General features: G+C 38.3%; 2 protein-coding genes across 2 annotated transcripts; both read right to left on the bottom strand.

Annotated features, from left to right (window-relative positions):
- Positions 1-114: 114 nt before the first annotated feature.
- LOC148837586 (sperm-associated microtubule inner protein 10-like) lies at positions 115-989 on the bottom strand. The gene is made up of 3 exons (XM_088909906.1): positions 955-989; positions 569-677; positions 115-363 (listed from the first exon to the last, which is right to left on the bottom strand). Exons 1-3 carry the CDS (start codon positions 987-989, stop codon positions 115-117), a joined length of 393 nt encoding a protein of 130 aa, XP_088766032.1.
- Positions 990-2,688: 1,699 nt separating this feature from the next.
- phax (phosphorylated adaptor for RNA export) lies at positions 2,689-17,100 on the bottom strand. The gene is made up of 5 exons (XM_088910174.1): positions 16,987-17,100; positions 15,311-15,942; positions 12,252-12,372; positions 8,041-8,124; positions 2,689-3,838 (listed from the first exon to the last, which is right to left on the bottom strand). Exons 1-5 carry the CDS (start codon positions 17,086-17,088, stop codon positions 3,569-3,571), a joined length of 1,209 nt encoding a protein of 402 aa, XP_088766300.1. The 5' UTR covers positions 17,089-17,100; the 3' UTR covers positions 2,689-3,568.
- Between the last annotated feature and the right edge of the window lie 260 nt (positions 17,101-17,360).

The raw sequence follows: 17,360 nt of genomic DNA, 5'->3' as shown, positions 1-17,360 counted from the left end.
TTGGAGCAGGTGCTCCATAGCATTCAGGACAATACATTTCTTGGCTAATGAAATAAAAATGGATACTTCAAGGCATTTTTATTGAAAATAATGGATTTCAAATTCCTATTAAATTCAAAGCTGTGCCTTTTCCCACACGCCTCTCCTAGTGATAAGTGAGCTCTTATATTTGGAGTAATGGGACGTTATTGGGATTTTCATGTTACTTTGAGGAAAATTGTAGGTAGTGGTGTCTAGTTTGCCTGTCCTCTCCTGCCCATGACACAGTCTCTCCTGGTGCTCCCAGTACAGGCTGTCCTCATGTGGTCCATGGGGAATCTTAGCCAGTGCAGCATTCTGCCAAAACCAAAAAGAAGGCAGGTACTGTATATTGATAGAAAAGGGTTTAAATATCTACTCATTTAAAGAAGTCCATGGATATGATACAAAGAATATTCTGTTCGACAAGATTCATAAACTGTGGTCACATTATTTACATTAATTGGTGGAGATGGACTCTGGGAAATCTGAATCTAAAACTTACAGCAGACTGAAGTGGACATTTGTTTAAAATCTCTTTGCCCCTTACCTTTAGTATGAGTTCTCGGTTTTTCATATCTTTCTTCCATTGCATTACATAATGCTTTGGTATCATGGGATGGTTAGGTGTAAAGATGGGGAGGTGCAAGTGGACTAACCTGTCAAAGCAGAGATAGGCCTGTATAGAGTGCATCTTTAAAAATACACTTTATTACAATAGCTATATCCTATACAAATATTAATAATATAACTTATTAAATGTATTCATAATGCAGGAAAAAGTACATCTTAAAGGTAGTTACGTTCTAACTAAATTAACTGACAGTTCATTTCTCTTGAATATTGTTAATTTATATAACTGTTTTAACCAAAAAAATTACTTATTCAGAAATTCTAAAAAGCTAAATTGTACAAAATGAGTGAGCCTTAGCTTACCCCTTAATATCGGTGTTCGTTGCTATGCTGGCCATGTTTGTTGATTCTGAGCAAATCCTTGGAAACCACACACTGCACCATGGGTAACTTTTAGCAGCACCAAAGCCAGAGGATACCTGAGACTGCAGGATTGCAGCACAAATGCACAGAAAGACAGTTACACCTATTAAAGAAAAATGTGATGAAAAATAAGTGGTTTACTTGTATCTTGGATTCAAAAACTACAGAACACTACAATTAAACTAGAACAATTTTGGAATCTTTCATTTGTGTGTCCTATGCTTTTTTTTTTTTTACTGAAAGTGTATTGATATCTGGTTGACCTTGCTAAAATATTTAATATTTTACTTGGAAAAGCTAGAGTGCAATTAGAAGATGGGAACACTGCAATATCATGACAATCCAGTCTTTTCAAAACACCTCACCCACAGGATACATATTAAAGTCTTAGTCATTCCAGATAAATGTAAATACTTTTAGACATGAGGCATTGCTGTAGAGTCTACCAAGAATGTCAAACTTAGCTTTGAACCTTTCAGTTAACTAGTTGTATTGTAGCACTGGAGTCACAAGAACGTTCTACTTGCAGCTTGCACAGTCTTGCCTACCAAAGTTTACCCTTCATTTAACTGGTGAAGCTATGTCTTGCCTTTCTACCCCAATATTTGAATATTTTAATCAAAACTGGAATACTCGGAATGAACACTCTCTAAATTGTTCAGTTATCTCCAATTCTATGTCTGTAGAGCCCCATGCAGCAGATTCTATAGGTTGTAAATCAATATTTAAACAGTTTGAACAATTTCATAGTGATCAATTCTAGGTCATTTGCTAAGTAATTTTGAGATCATTTGAACAAATCTTTACACCTCCAGGAGCAGATATTTCGTATCCTTTTGAAGTTTATGATTTAAAAGACCAGCTTGATGACGCTTTACCCAAGAAACAATCTGAGGAATTAGAGCAGGGAGCTGTAGGGTGGAACTGGATCATTATTTGCTTAACTGGACAAGTTTAATAGCTTCTTCCAGCTCTTCAGGTGCTGCTGCTTGCAAGACCTAGAACTCCTGCAATCACATCTGCCCTGAAGGACCATAACTTTGTCCAAAAAGGTTGAAATAAAATTAAATAAACAGCATTAAGATATAAATTAAAAGTATTCCTCTTAAAAAGCAAAAGAAAAAAATTGCTTAAATGAATATCATATAGGACGGTGCGGTGCTGTAGTGGTTAGCAATGCTGCCTCACAGCTCTATGGCCTTGGATTCATCTAGCACCTGTGATAGCAGGTTACTAGCAGATAGCACCTGGATCTTAAGGTGCTATCTGCATGGAGTTTGTATGTTCTCCCCCTGTTCTTTTGGGTTTCTTCAGGTACTCTGGTTTCCTCCAACAGCCCAGAGACTTACTGGTTAAATGGGTTACCTGGTTAATTAGGTTAATTGGCTTTTGGGAAAACTGGCCACATTGTGAATGTGCATGTGTTTGTTTGTCATGTGATGGACTCGTATCCCATCCAGGGTGTACCCTGCCTTGCACACATTGCTTGTCGAGACAGGCTCCGACTCCACTGTGACCCTGGACCCTATTGGATGAAGTGGTTAGAAAATGGATGAATGGGTTACATATATTAAAAGCATATAAGTGTAAGTATTGTAAAGTTTCTGATATCATATCTGATATCATTTATGGTAGCATTGAAACAAAAATGTAAAAGAAAAACACTTCATATACTGTAGTTTTTGGTTTAATTACTACACAGAAGATACACACACACATTTTAATATTATAAACAAAAAAATAGAAATTTCAATGCAGTTTTTGTGTGTACATTTATCAACAGGTGGATCTCGTACTACAAAAACTAATTTATTCTAAAATGTCAAAGTCTATATACAATTTTCTTAGTCAAAACCTCTTCTTATTTCTTGGAAATGAGAAGACAAATGGAGGTAAATTCTACTTTCAGAAAGCATTCAAGTGTTCCATCTTAGTAATAAAAGTTTGCACATGTTTTAGTTAAGATAGTGTATCTGTTTTACATTCTAAAATTCACTGTGCAGTACATTAAAGCTTCTTAAATTTAGCCATCTGTAACAAACAGCATTAATAAAAAAAACAGAAAAAGGACACTTCTTTGCACAAGATCTACAACAGTTGTGACAATCACACACACATTTCATTCACACTGAAATATTGTACAATAAGTCTTTATCAAAAAAATATTTTGCTCCTAGCAAGAGGCTCACTTTCTCATCAGAAAAGCTACTTGTTGGTCATATTCATTGCTATTTCAACAGAATAGCTGTTTAAAAATTGCTTTTTGTTAATTCATCAGACAGCAACTAATCTATGAATGAATTTATTTTAACTTCAGCTTTGAGAGACTACAAAGATTCAACAAAAATACACTGTAGTTTCATATCCCTATTTGTACATCATTTCAAAGTGGAGTACAATACATAGCTGATGTGGGTCTAGAATATCTAGAAGAGAAACATTAGAGTCTCACACAAAGGCTATTCTTTTCTTATTTTTGCTGAAAACATGCACATATGATCCAGGACTACAAGATGCCTTTATTCTAGAGAACAGGAGCCTTCATTCAACTTTGTTAAAATATTTCTAAGTCGTTGGAATTATAAATCACTACAGCCTCTTCTGTATCCAGGGTTGGCTCGGCGTGTCCTTCGTGAGAATCATCTAATGAAGCCAGTGCTTCATTGGTATCACTGGCAAAAGTCTCTCGAGATGCATCATCGTGCTCCTGGAGATTGAGCGTCTTGATGGCCTGCTTCATCTTCTTGCCCAAAACATGACGTCTTCGCTTTTTGGCAGCTTTTTTGCATGCGTATTCTTTTTGGTTTTCATCATAGAAAATTTCCTTAAAAAGAAAACATGACACCCACATGTTAACATAAAAACTGAAATATTCACTCCTTTAAAGTTATCAATGCCATACTACACAGGACAGGATAAATGTATTTTTCATACTGTTTTAAGTGAACAGGACATATTAAAACACTGTTTGATCTGTTTTTCACAATAATTACATCTTTGCACTCAGTTTATTACTTTACACAAGTTGATGAAAATCAGTAATAACCTCTGTCAAAAAAAATCAAAAGGTAAACACAAAGATATAACAGTCAGACAACGTTCTTGCAATATGGTTGATGTATTTATTTCAGCTTATTCATCTGCAAAACTACCAGGGAGTTCTTTACAGAGCTAACACAGGTGCCAGTGCATAACTATGCTAATCTGTGGGATGTATGTCAGACTTTTCAGCACTCTTCTATATGTTTACTGTTGATCATCTGTATGCTCCAAAAGGGAAAACTGTTCCAGAGATGTAAAAATACAATGGGCTCAAAGATTTGTTTTGAAGGTCACATCAAGAAACAACAATGAATCTCCACAAAAGTCCTTTGAATCAGAATTTTGAGACTTAAACTACATTAAAAATAAATGACTAAACATAATGGTGGTGCTGGCAACATTACTTAAATGACAGAGCTAAAGAAATCAGAAGATTAGTTCTACTTTTGAAAAGAGATGACCACTCCACAGCAAGGAAATTCTCATAGCTACAGAAATTATTTTACAATGGATTTGAATGAGTTTCTTCCACAAGGTACGATTTTTATTGATTATATAAATATGGCCAGCAGCCATATCACTCTGCAACTCACAACTGGCAACCCACTGGAGCTAAGCAGGTGTGTGCCTAGTCAGTAGCTGGATGGGAGACTTCCTGGGAAAAACTAAGGTTTCTGGTAGAAGAGGTGTAAGTGGGGCAACCAGGGGTGCTCACCCCACTGTCCACATGGGTCCTAATACCCCAGTATAGTGACAGGGAGACTGTACTATAAACGGGTGCTGTCCTTCGGATGAGATGTAAAACCGAGGTCCTGACTCTCTGTAGTCATTAAAAATCCCAGGTCGTCTCTCGAAAAGAGTAGGGGTGTAACCCCGGCATCCTGGCCAAATTTCCAGACGCCCTTAGCCCTTATCAATCATGGCCTCCTAATAATCCCCATCTATGAATTGGCTTCATTACTCTGCTCTCCTTCCCACTGATAGCTGGTGTGTGGTGAGCGTTCTGGCGCACTATGGCTGCCGTCGCATCATCCAGGTGGATGCTGCACATTGGTGGTGGTGGAGGGGAGTCCCCAATACCTGTAAAGCGCTTTGAGTGTAGTGTCCAGAAAAGCGCTATATAAGTGTAAGCAATTATTATTATAAATCAGTAATAACTTCAAGGACCTGCAAATTAACATTTTCTGGAATGAGATTACTATAGTTATACGTGTACTTTCACAAAAAGTTGTCAATTTGTTTTGAGTCCTCTGATCAGCAATACAGCTTGTGCAGTGAGGCATTGCAACTTGCCAATCACATGAAAACTGTTTAGGTGCACTTTTACTCAATGAGGTCCAGGTGGAACAATGCCTGATCGGGTCACCTTTAAGAAGGCCTTAATTCAAAGGCCACACTTAGTTTTCTGTGCATTCCATAATGCCTCGAATGTCATAGGAAGCAAGGGAGAGGGCCATTGGCATGCTGCAGGCAGGCATGTCATGTGCCAGCGTTGCCAGACACTATGGAGTAAGCCACTCCACTGTGTCCCGACTGCAGAGACGGTTTCAGCAGACCGGCAGGACAGATGACCATCCAAGATCCGGTTCCCCTAGAGTGGCCACACCAGAGCAGGACCAACACATCAGACTGGACACTGAGGCTCCATGCTGCCGGGCTTAGAGCAAGGCGACCCGTCAGAAGCCCTCTGCTCACACCTCCTAGATGTCACACCTGACTGGCCTGGGCCAGACAGAGGCTGCGATGGACTCATCAGCAGTGGCATCAGGTCCTCTGCACGGAAGAGTCACTCTTCAGCCTGTTCCACGCAGAGGGGAGGGCCAGAGTGTGGAGGACGAGGTAAGTTAAGATTCTTTTTTCCCTTTAGTACACTTCTTTTTACATTTTGAACTGTCTATTTCGTTTGTGTTCTTCTTTTGTGTGATCATTATCTAATTGTCAAAAACCCATCTCATATGTTTGCATCACATTATTGATTTATCCACTTTTTATCTTCATGTCAGTATCTAATGTAAATATCTTGTATCCTTCTTGAAGAGGTTAAAGTTCCTCTGAAATTAGTCCCATTACCAGTTTGTATCTCTGGAACAGCCAACAACATTTGAGATGCTGGAACCTTGGATCAATAATTATCTACTTTTCATAATGACAGAATGTTTCCCCAGTAGAAACCTAAAAAGAGCTACAAATGAAAGGAGCCTGCCTGGCCCATCTAATCCATTGGCAGCTAACTGATGTACAGTAAGCATGCCATCCAATTTTTTTTTTTAAGAAGCCAAAATTTTGAATCCAGACATTACTGGCTAGCACATTCCCACAACACTCTGAGTAAAAATGCACCTCCTATTCTCAGTTTTGAATGCACTTTTAATGTAGTTTCAATTTGTGCCCTTTGGTTTCTGTTTTATTGTTTATGCTGAAGACTTCTAGGTCGGCTTTGGGTTGTCAATAGTTTTAAGGATTTTGGATCTGGTCTCCTTCTAGTTTTTTTCTATTCAAGACAGAATATATCAGGTTTATCTCCTCTTGTATCATTTTAACACAACATCCACATCCACACATATCTGATGTGCGGTGAGCATACTGTGCGCATTATGGCTGCTGTTACATCATCCAGGTAAGTGCAGCACATTGATAATGGTAGCCAGGAGTCCCCATTACCTGTAATGCACTTTGAGTGGATGTCTCGAAAAGCGCTATATAAGTGTAAGGAATTAATTAACATGCATTGATTTTAATTCTATATTTTAAGTTGTTATCCTAACCTATCCTATGTTCGCCTTTTTATTGCTTTATCACAAACTTAAAGATGTATATGAACATAAACACCTACGTTTTTTTCATAAGTAGCCTTATGTTCTGGTGCAGCGTTTCACAATTTAAACCTAAATCTTTTCAAAATTAATTTACAGATTCCACAATGTTTGCTAATCATCCTATCCTGGTATTATCTGCAATCATGACAGAATTTCCAAGCCATTATCAAGAGATATAACTTAGGAAAAGTGGTGGTCTTCACTAATTACCCAAATTTGAGCATTCACCCCATGTCTGTACTCTGTTTTCTAATAATAGTCCAAACACACTTTAGTTTGAACATAGGCCTGTAATGTAAAAATGTAACCTTTTATTCTAAAAGCTTTAGGCTAGGAAGTTCTGTTGTTTTTCACATTTTGATAAACATTAAAATACGCTCTAATAAGTGTTTACAGCTACACTTCAGTTCCTAGAATGTATGCAAAACAAATATTATTCTTTACAGGGGAACATAGCATCTTTCTACCCTTTAACATGAAATGGTTTATTTTGTTGGCCGTCATTCTTAATTTATATAATTCGGTAAAGAAATGCTGTCATTGGTTTAATGAATTACAGTATGATTAGGAAATTAATTAAATAATCCATCCCTATGCCATCATAGAAAGTATGTATGGTTAATTATCATAAGGGAAGGTTATGTCTTTTTGTTTTAATTAATTGGTTTTCAGTTAATGAAGATAATACTGATCAACTAAAACCAACATGATTCACAAATTTATAGTAAGCAGCTAAAGAAAACAACACAAATTCCTCCTTTGCATCTGATGTCTCCATCATCACACCCTACTGTAATGAAAACCTGTCAGTGAGCCTGTAAAGTCATCTCTAGCCTGTCATTCCCCACACCGCTGACACAGAACTGGGAGGGTTCGTTAAAATACAAAACAAGACCTTATTGCTCAGGGGGCAAGGAAAGGCTCAATCACTACCTAGATTATCTCACGATCCGAGTTTGGTGCAAGGATAACATGCATGTTACACTTAATCTTTGCCTTGGTTTCATCCCACTCTGCTCTTCTTCCATCCAAGACCCCATCGGCCATACTGAATCAAGAAAAAGCAAATTTTTGAATGTTGAATTCTCACATGTCAAGACCCTGCAGTACAAAGTCCAGAAGGAAAGAAAGGAACAGTTGTGAACAAGACCAGGGTACAGTGTCATACCTTGACCTGGTCACTGGAGATACTGGGAGTGTTTTTCAACAGGTTGAGATAAACTCCACCTGGGGTCCGTCTCCGACTGCCATCCTGCAAGGAAAAGAAAATTCAAAACCATTTCCAAACATAACCCAACCTCCAAGGGTGGTCTATATTCTCATATTAACTCATAATTGCATTAGATCTAAAATGTAATTAGATTTTCATGCAAGCATTATTAAAGGGTGTATGTGAGCTGATTAAATTTATAACACAAAGACTTAAATAATCCAGATTTACCTTAATAAAATACACTTATGCCTTGCCATATAAGCACAACTGGTTCGAAAAATGTCTGCTTGTATGCAAAATTGCGTAAAAGCAACACTAAATTCTCATTAACATACATATTAAAGTCTCCAATTTGTTCCTAGAAGTTCCTACAAGCAGAACTTACCAACACTTTTTTTATACAAGCTGTAATGCATAAATGTTTCTGTTACAATAGTAAAGACAAAACGACAAAGAGGTGTGAAAAATAAAAATGGAAAAATTAATTACATGCTTGGAGCTTGAAAAAATTTAGTATTCTTTACTCATCAAACAAAAACAGGTATGTATACATGTACATACATTTCACTTCTCCAGCAAGTACTCGTCAAGTGCCATTTTAATGACAGATGAGTGTAATCTAAAGTACATGTCCTGGTGTGAAAAAGTATGAGAACCCTTTGATTCAGTAACTGATGGCACCTCCTTTAACAGCAATGACTTCAGGTAGATGTTTCCTGTAACTGCTCATTGGTTTCTCACACTAGCCAAAGTCATAATTATGACATTTGAGTGTTTTCTCACATGAAGCCTCTTCAAGGCCATGCATAGCACTTCAGTAAAGTTTACGTCTGCACTTTAACTTGGCTAATCCAAAATGCAGTGTCTTCTTCTTCAGCCAATCTGCTGTAGATCTACTTGTTATGTTAGGATCACAGTCTTGGTACATAATCCACATGACCTATCATCTCAGCTTCAGCTTACAATGGATGGCCAAACTTTCCCTGCAAATTTGCCAATGCAACATCGAATTCACGATTCCATTAATTCACTTCCCATCAACGATGGGAAGCCTTCTGGCCTCCAAGGCAATAAATCCGCCCCAAACCACCTTGATAATCCCAAGACTTTGTTTGATGGGCAGGATGGGTTCTTCTGTTGGAAGGCAGTGCTTGGTTTTCAATAAATGTGTAGATGCCATAAAGTACCTAGAAGAAAAGTCTCAAGTTCGTATTGTACTACAAGAACATTTCTCCTTAAAGGGGACCCGCACTCCCAATTTCTCAGACTGGTTATTAAACCTCAGTAACAAAATAAATTAATTGATATAATTAAAAAAAATTACAAATTGCAAATTAAGCACAAAATCGTGAACTTTGTGAAAGTACTGTATAGTCACCACGTTGTCCCAAACCCCTGGTCTTGCTACGGCCGAGAGCGGGAGTTTGTGAGAACTGTGACGTGAAACGGCCCTTCCTGCTCACTAGTCGCTGTGATGAGTAATGTGATGCTATGTATGAGCAAATAAGTACAGGTTGTGCAGCAGACATTTCACTGGACAAATGTTTCAACATGATCTGCGTGATCTGAGTTAATAAGTAGTACTTATCGGCAAAACTGTCTCGATGTCAAGAGCAATATTTCTGTTGGATTAAAAGAGATGTTTTCGCAAGTCTTCTTGTTTCTGATGTTTTGCTGCCTCGTTCTGAATTGCAATGACAGCAATACAGCACTGAGCATACCAGGAAATTTTGCGATGTAAATTGGAGGTTTTACATTTTACTTTCATTATTTCATTTCATTGAAATGCACTCAACCCCAAAATATAAATTTAGCATTGCTGTTCCCCTTTGATAAATTATCCCCAATACTGAACATTTTTTTTTCAGCACATGGCAAACTGTGTCATACTACATGCATGAAGTATAGTAACAGCCTTATTTATGGCATTATTAGTCAAACCTTATTTTTAATTTACAGCAAAGAAATGTGTATTTGTGATCATGTGATTAATATATGAATAAGCACAATAGACATTTTTATTTTTGGCTAATTCCATGCCAATTAAGGTATATTCTTTTTGTAACCATAACATTTGATGGGTTTTTAATTCTGGGCAAAGAAAAAAGTCCCAAGTTGGACAATGGACATGAAGTAAGACACTTCATCGCATTTAAACTTGCATCACATCTGAAAAAGTATAAAAGATTTGATGCTTTTAACAAAGAACCTCTAATTAATATTTTCAGCCTTTTCAGTGATTCAGATGTAAAATCTCATTTAAACCCCCACTGGCCTTTTTCAATGGTCTTACAATGGTACTTATTAAGCACCGACAATAACAAATGATGCATTCTCTTGTGACGTCAGTGGTCTTTATGCAGCAAGAGGAGAGGCTCTTCCTTATCTTTTAAGGCCAATATAAACAGCGGAGAGGAAGTAATTAGAATTCAGCCTTGTCTTCCTGAATCTGACACATTAATTACATCTGTCCAACTGGATCTTCATTATTCATTTCCTTGGCTGAAGTCAACGTATTTATAAATGTCATTTTCCAATACTGTTACTCTAGTGCTTTACATCTTGAAGTGCAATGACATTTAAGACTTGAATGGGAGGAACACTTTCAGCAACACAATCCCCATGCTGCGAAGGGAAATCTGGGGTGAAATTAATCAAAAACGTTGTTTGCTTGTGGCAATCTGCCTTTACATTACTCAGCAGAACATTAAAAACAAATGGTACATTTTACATTTTGTACAGACTTCTCCCTTTGCGTTTCCTTAAGATAATAAGGGACTTCATTAGGGCTTACCGCTGTTTCAATCCATAGCACTACGGGAATTCTCCTTAAACCAATGCCTTAATTATTTATGTGATAATTAACAGGATCAATACAAACTTTAAAGTGCTGATTGTGTTAAAGTACATAATGCATTGGAAAGACCATGTTTGTACTTGTAGCTACAACTGTATAGAAAAATGTCTGTTCCTTTACCGGACTGTATAATGGTCATTTTGGGTCAACACACCCGAAGAAAGCTCCACAGCTGAAACGTTGCATTTTCTTTCTTCTCTTTTCAGCATGGAATAAACCTATTACTTGTTCTTTTGCATGCTAATGCAGCTACCCACCTGAACTAATGGTCATCTTTTTATTAAGTACTAACAAAACGCAACAATCTGAAAGCTTGGTTTCTGATTTTGGCTAAGTTACTTAGTAGTTTACCCCATTTTCAATAAAAATGCTTATGGTCAAAAATCCATTTTCAATGCTCACATTAAGATATAACTATAAGGATACAAGGTAAATATTCACACTGTCAACCTGAGAACTTGCTCAGATCTGACATAGAAAGAGATCCTGTCCCCAAGAGAGAAAACAAATCTTAAAAATCTTATTTCTGAAAATATTCTAAGACACAATAACACAAACTATAGTTAAGGTTTCTAAAATTACTGGCACCCATATTTATGTTATAGGTGAAAGTCTTTCATTCCTTCATAACTTCATGCCAGCACAGGTTTGGCACAGTTAGAGTTAGCTCTAGGCTGGTAGCTAGAAAGTTGTAGGTTCAAATCCCAGATGGAGGCATAGCTCATATACCATTAAATATGGTAATTCACTTTGACTGCTCCAATAAAATGCTGCATAAACGGCAACTAATATACTTACGTACACATTCAACAGTGAGAAGAAGAGGCAAAATCAAAATACTGTTACAAATGAGAGGAAACTGTTCATACTTGATTGCCAATTGGATAACATCCTGCTGTTTCTTGAAATAAGCCAGAATACTGGCTTAAAAAACATGGGTAGCTTTTTCCAGGCTCCCCAACAATTTAGGTAAAGGAGTACCCCCACTGTTTTTTATTCTAAATACAATTCCATGTTATTACGTTTACTTTCTCCAACACAATTGATCTTTGATTGCAACTGTAATAACTGACCTCACTTTTGTGTAATAATGCAGTATGTTAAGGCATAATATATGTAATAACACAACTGTGCAAAAATGTTGAATGTGTCAAATGTGAATGTTTTATTTCCTGAGAATATGAACACAGCTCTAGTGCATCATGCAGCAAGAAAGAAAAAGTAATAATCTGGGAATTTAAAAAAGACATACATGTGTATCCAAAAGCCTCCAAAGACAAAAAAAATTATTTTAAAGGGAAGTACTTACAATTGTGAAAATACCGCCATTTTGTTCCACTTCAGCTGTTTCTGCCAGCAATTCGATCGCTTTCTTTTTCCCGATGATATTTACCACTCGTTCAATTAGATCCTTTTTGGGCTCCCTCAACCTATGGAACAACCCAGGTTAAATATGTCAAGTGTTCAGACACTGTGTCCCGACTGTTCATTGATCACAGTTGGCTCTTAAACGATATGGAGCTTTCTGCATCAAGAATACCAGTGAAAATTAGTTTAGATTATTCACAAAAAGCAAGACGGAATCATATAGACCATTTTGAAGCTAGCAGCTAATTGACCCAAGGATCTCAGCCAGTTGGGTTTTTTTTTTAAAAAAAGTCAAAGTATCGGTTTCAACAACATGGCTGGGTGGCTGTTCCACTGCATATCACTCAACCCTCTGGGTAAAGAGGTGCCTCCTGTGCTTGCTTTAAAATGTGCTTCCACGTAGTTTCCACTGTGTCCTCTGGTTCATGTTTCACACTCCGTTCTGAAGAAATCCTTTGGGTTGACTTTATCACCGTCTTTGAGGACATTGAATACTTGTATCAGGTCCCCTTGAACTCTTTGTTCAAGATTATAAAGGTCCAGTTCCTTCACCCTGTCAGTGTAGGACATTCTCTTAAGCCCCAGAATGTTTCTGGTTGGTATTCACTGATAGATTCCAGAATAGCAATATCTTACAGTTAAAATGGTGACCAAAATTGTACAAAATATTCTAAATGCAGTCTAAATGAAATAGTGCATTCTACAATTTCAACATAAAATTCCTTGATTTTAATGTAATGCTTTTAACTATATATCCTAAAATACTCGACCTTTTCATTGTTTCTCAAAATTGTCTAGACAATGTTAATAATTTGTCATCATAAACGCCTGTTTTGTTCTATATGTAGCCTCCTTTAGCTCAGTGTTTTCTATTTTGTATTTATGGCTCATGTTTTGCTATCTGCATGAAAATTCCTGCACTTGTCTACATTAACCATCCTCTGCGTCTGCCAGGTGTTCCCATTTCCCCCCCCCCTATTTCCAATTCAAATATTAGTCACCACTTTTATGTTACTGAGATTTTTTTCCAATAAAAAAAGCAGTGAAGAATCTGATTCTGAGTATATCCTATGACTTCCAAGAGCAAAGTTTTGACTGTAGTTTGCTTTTGTATTATATACTAGGATTACCTGTCAAATAGAAGACTTTATGGTTGTAAAACATTAGTGTTTGTTCTGCCAGCTCCACCATTTCGTGTTTTATAGATTAGTAACCTTTACTTTTCCCAACCTTTTTTCAAAGTACATTGTCATCCGTCAAGGTCCAGGTGCAACTATTTATGAAATAAGAAAACTGAGTATGATGGACTAGTCCCAGCTGAAGAAGGCATGACAGGAGACACCAATAGCTTAGAAGAAGACAAGCCCCAAACCCTAAACTACAATACCTGGGAGAGATCACAGTCTGATACTGGAAGCCCAGACTGCCAACTGCCAACTTCTCATTTGTCAATGAAATTTTTGGGGGCAGATCAAATCAGATCATGTTAAACTTGTTTTGATTCATAACCCAGTGTCATACAACATATACGTGTTTAATTAATTGCACGTTAAGTGCAGATGCAGGATTGGATCCTATTGCCACAGTTCTAAAATTAAAGAGAAATTATCTCTAGGAGGATATCAGAAAAGAAATTTCAATAAACTTAGAAAGGCACTGTCCCAAGCAGATTTCAGAAGTTCTTGAGTCATAAACAAATCCACCAATTTATTATTTAAGAGGTCCTCATTTTGTCTCTTTGCCATTTATATATTGTCTACTTAAAAATGAATTTCTTTAAATTGACTTAAGACAGTGGATAATTACAGTAAGCCCTCAGTTTCAAATTTAACGAATAAAATCTGCTAAAGGGGAATTTTGACTATAAAATCAGAAATATTTGACTTTCCCTACAATAATGAATTGCTTTCAATGGGTGTTGTTTGCATGTTGTTTACTTTAGCTAATTAAAAAAATAATAATTAAAATGATTTAAAAATCATTTAAAAAGACATCAAAATGTAAAAAAGCTTTGTAAAATGCATAAATAAAACAATTTAAAATAAATACAATTATTACTACTGAAAGGGTTCAGGTGCCTTATAGGAACAGGCCAATTGATTACGATGTGTGTTTGTGTTTCATATGCTTTAGCAAATTTTATACCGTATGTTTACAACACACAAAATAAAGGGGTTTCTGATTAAAAAAATAAGTCAAAAGATTCAGAGAGCCTATATACGACAGTATGTAGTATACTGTATATATTTCTCATATAATTGTGTGCTCAGTGAGTTCATGGGGAAAGAAGACCAGACAGGCCTGTGTCCCTTGAGGGCAGGCACTGAGGGCTCCTGCACTATTCAAACTCAGTCCTCAGTCCTGCTCTCGCTTAGACACACAAAGCAAAAGTGAAACAGAGATACATCATGAGGTACTTATGAATAAAAACAAGCATATCAGCATAGCCCAGCCCCTAGTGTTACACTCGAAGGAGCCCGTCAGTGAATCAAAGAGTACAATTTCCCCACTCAAACCTGGAAGCAGTAACTGAACTTCGCCAACTCTGAAGAGCAACATTAAAATGTTACCAGAATACATCTTGTTTTTCAAAGCATCGAGCCTAAGCTTTGAGCTTTGAGGGGTGTAACCCAGTCGTCCTGGCCAAATTTCCCATTGGCCCTTACCAATCATGGCCTCCTAATAATCCCCATTTACGAACTGGCTTCATTACTCTGCTCTCCTCCCCACTGATAGCTGATGTGTGGTGAGCGCACTGGCGCACTATGGCTGCCGTCGCATCATCCAGGTGGGGCTGCACATTGGTGGTGGTGGAGGGGAGTCCCCATTACCTGTAAAGCGCTTTGAGTGGAGTGTCCATAAAAGCGCTATATAAGTGTAAGCAATTATTATTATTATTAAAAAGTTTAAATAAAAAACTCTAAGGGCTACAATTTAGGTTTTAACTAAAGGAACTCTTAAAACGCCAAAGCAACACCGAAGCTCAAAGGGGCACCTGACCTGTGGGCGATTTCGTCTGCCACTCTGTCCTCGGGGTCGTCCTCGGTGAGCTCGAATCGACCCTTGTAGTCCATCTCCTCCTTCTCGCCCAGCCTCTCCTTAACTGGACGTTTCCTCTTGAGGTGGGCGCCCCCGTTCCCCTCCTCAGCCTTGTGCTCCTTCTTGTCGTGCTGCATGTAATCCTCCAGCTCCTCGTCCAGCTTGGCAGCCTCCTCCGACTCCTGCTGCTGTCGCTCCCTTTCCATCATTTTGCGGGCCAGGAGGAAGTTGTAAGTCTCCGACTGCCGACTGCTCATGCTGATGCCACCCTCCATGCCCAGTATACCCAGCTCCGCTGCCACCACCTCCTGGCTCTGCTCCTGCACGACGGCGCCCCAGATGTTGTTCACCTTGCAGCTCGGAGGCTTCTGGGGAGCGAGGGGGCTCGGCACAGGCAGCTTCACGGGAGGCGGATGGGCACATTTCTGGCGTTTCCTCTTCCAGATGGCCCGTTCTTCATCGGAATCCGACTCGCTGTTGTCGCTGGAGTCTAGCCCTGCCGTGCTGCGGTAGCTCGTGACAGAGGTGGGGGCCTGGCGCGGCTCCGCTCTGCTCTGAAAAGCCTGGCTGTCCAAGGCAGGGGGTTGCAGTTTCTGCAGAAAGAAAGTCAGGAATAATGCACAGGACACTTTAAGGTTATGTAGTACTTTCTTTACTCTAAGCACGACTTTGCTTTGAACTTCATTATACAGGACAAAAGTACTACATGCAGTGTTCAGCATTAGGAGGAGATGTAAAAATGTCACCCACAAACCTAAGACTTAAAAGTATATCAAATAGAAAAACAAAATCAATAAGTAGAAAGTGTTTATGACACAGGCACAAAATATAAATCATCCAAAAAAACTTGTCCCCCCCCCCCCATCACTGGAAACTTAGTTTCTATACAACCTTGATATACACTGGTAGTAAAAGGTTATGTTTTTAGAGAATCACACCTAAGAAGAATCAGCATGAGTTACAGATGTATAGCGACGTACCATGTGCGTTTGCTGCCGTGTGAAATAAACTTTTCGCATTGTAACAGGCCTGTCTGCCTTCTTAATAATCACACTCGAGAGCAGTCCCGACATTTTAGCAGCGTATAACTGTTTTTCCCAAACAGTTATCATCTTGTCGGCAGCTGCGCCAACAATTGTGGATGCCTGATCATAATATTTAATCTTCTTCAGACCCATTATAATTAATTTGCTCTACACCACTAGCACTCTTCCAGATGCAGATCGCAGACGCAAAGCAAAGCTGCGTCAATACCTGGATAGGAGACTTTTAAATAAAAAAAATCACTACAAAATATATAAACTACAAAATTACGTGCTTTTTGGCGAAGTGAATGACACTCTGGCTTAATTTTGCTGTAACTTCAAATTGAAAACTGGAATCCAAAACAATCACTAAATATGCATGTAATAACTTCAACTTAAATATCCTCACAGCTTACCGATTTTAGCCTTTAAATCTCGTAATTAAAAAAAATACACAGCTGAGTTCCTTTCACGTATAAATTAAAACGAAAACGTTGCTATCTCCCTAACAGCAAAGCATCCAAGGTATATCTAAACCTGTCAAAAAAGGTAAAACCGAAATTAGCAATTCGCGGTATATTTCACTCTTAAACATATTTCAGCAAAACTTACCTGCATTTGTTCATCCGCAGCAACTCCCATTTCTGAATCAGAGTTAGAACTACAGAGCTCACCATCTTCGAGATCTTCCATCCTATCCGCACTCACCGCCATTTCCACTAACCCGGCAATAAAACAGCTCCCTCGGGCCGCAGGAACACCTTCCTGTGTCACTCGGCCTCCGGAACAGGAGGCCAGCCGATGTCACAGCGCCTCCTGCTGTTCTACAAGACCAACCGCTCATGTTAACGAGGCCCCTCCAGATCGTGGAGGGGAGACGCCAATGTGAAAACACTCTTTCTGATTCACATCACCACATAATCTGCTTTTGTCACCAAAGGGATCTTTTGCTTTAATTAATCAGTTTAAGACATTCACGTGAATTT

This window comes from Atractosteus spatula, chromosome 3, assembly GCF_055471065.1.
Source record: "Atractosteus spatula isolate fAtrSpa1 chromosome 3, fAtrSpa1.hap1, whole genome shotgun sequence".
In the NCBI taxonomy this organism is placed as follows: Eukaryota; Metazoa; Chordata; class Actinopteri; order Semionotiformes; family Lepisosteidae; genus Atractosteus; species Atractosteus spatula.
Note: the sequence above shows the minus strand (reverse complement) of the source record. Positions and strands in the feature narration are given on the sequence as shown.

Excerpts from the sequence above, each read along its gene's own strand:
- phax (XM_088910174.1), bottom strand. The coding sequence starts at position 17,088 with ATGGCGGTGAGTGCGGATAGGATGGAAGATCTCGAAGATGGTGAGCTC. Across the intron at positions 15,943-16,986 it reads CTGCGGATGAACAAATGCAG|AAACTGCAACCCCCTGCCTT; the intron begins GTAAGTTTTGCT and ends TTCTTTCTGCAG. Across the intron at positions 3,839-8,040 it reads TCTCCAGTGACCAGGTCAAG|GAAATTTTCTATGATGAAAA; the intron begins GTATGACACTGT and ends TTTCTTTTTAAG.
- LOC148837586 (XM_088909906.1), bottom strand. The coding sequence starts at position 989 with ATGGCCAGCATAGCAACGAACACCGATATTAAGGG. Across the intron at positions 678-954 it reads ACGAACACCGATATTAAGGG|GTTAGTCCACTTGCACCTCC; the intron begins GTAAGCTAAGGC and ends CTGCTTTGACAG. Across the intron at positions 364-568 it reads ACCGAGAACTCATACTAAAG|TACCTGCCTTCTTTTTGGTT; the intron begins GTAAGGGGCAAA and ends ATCAATATACAG.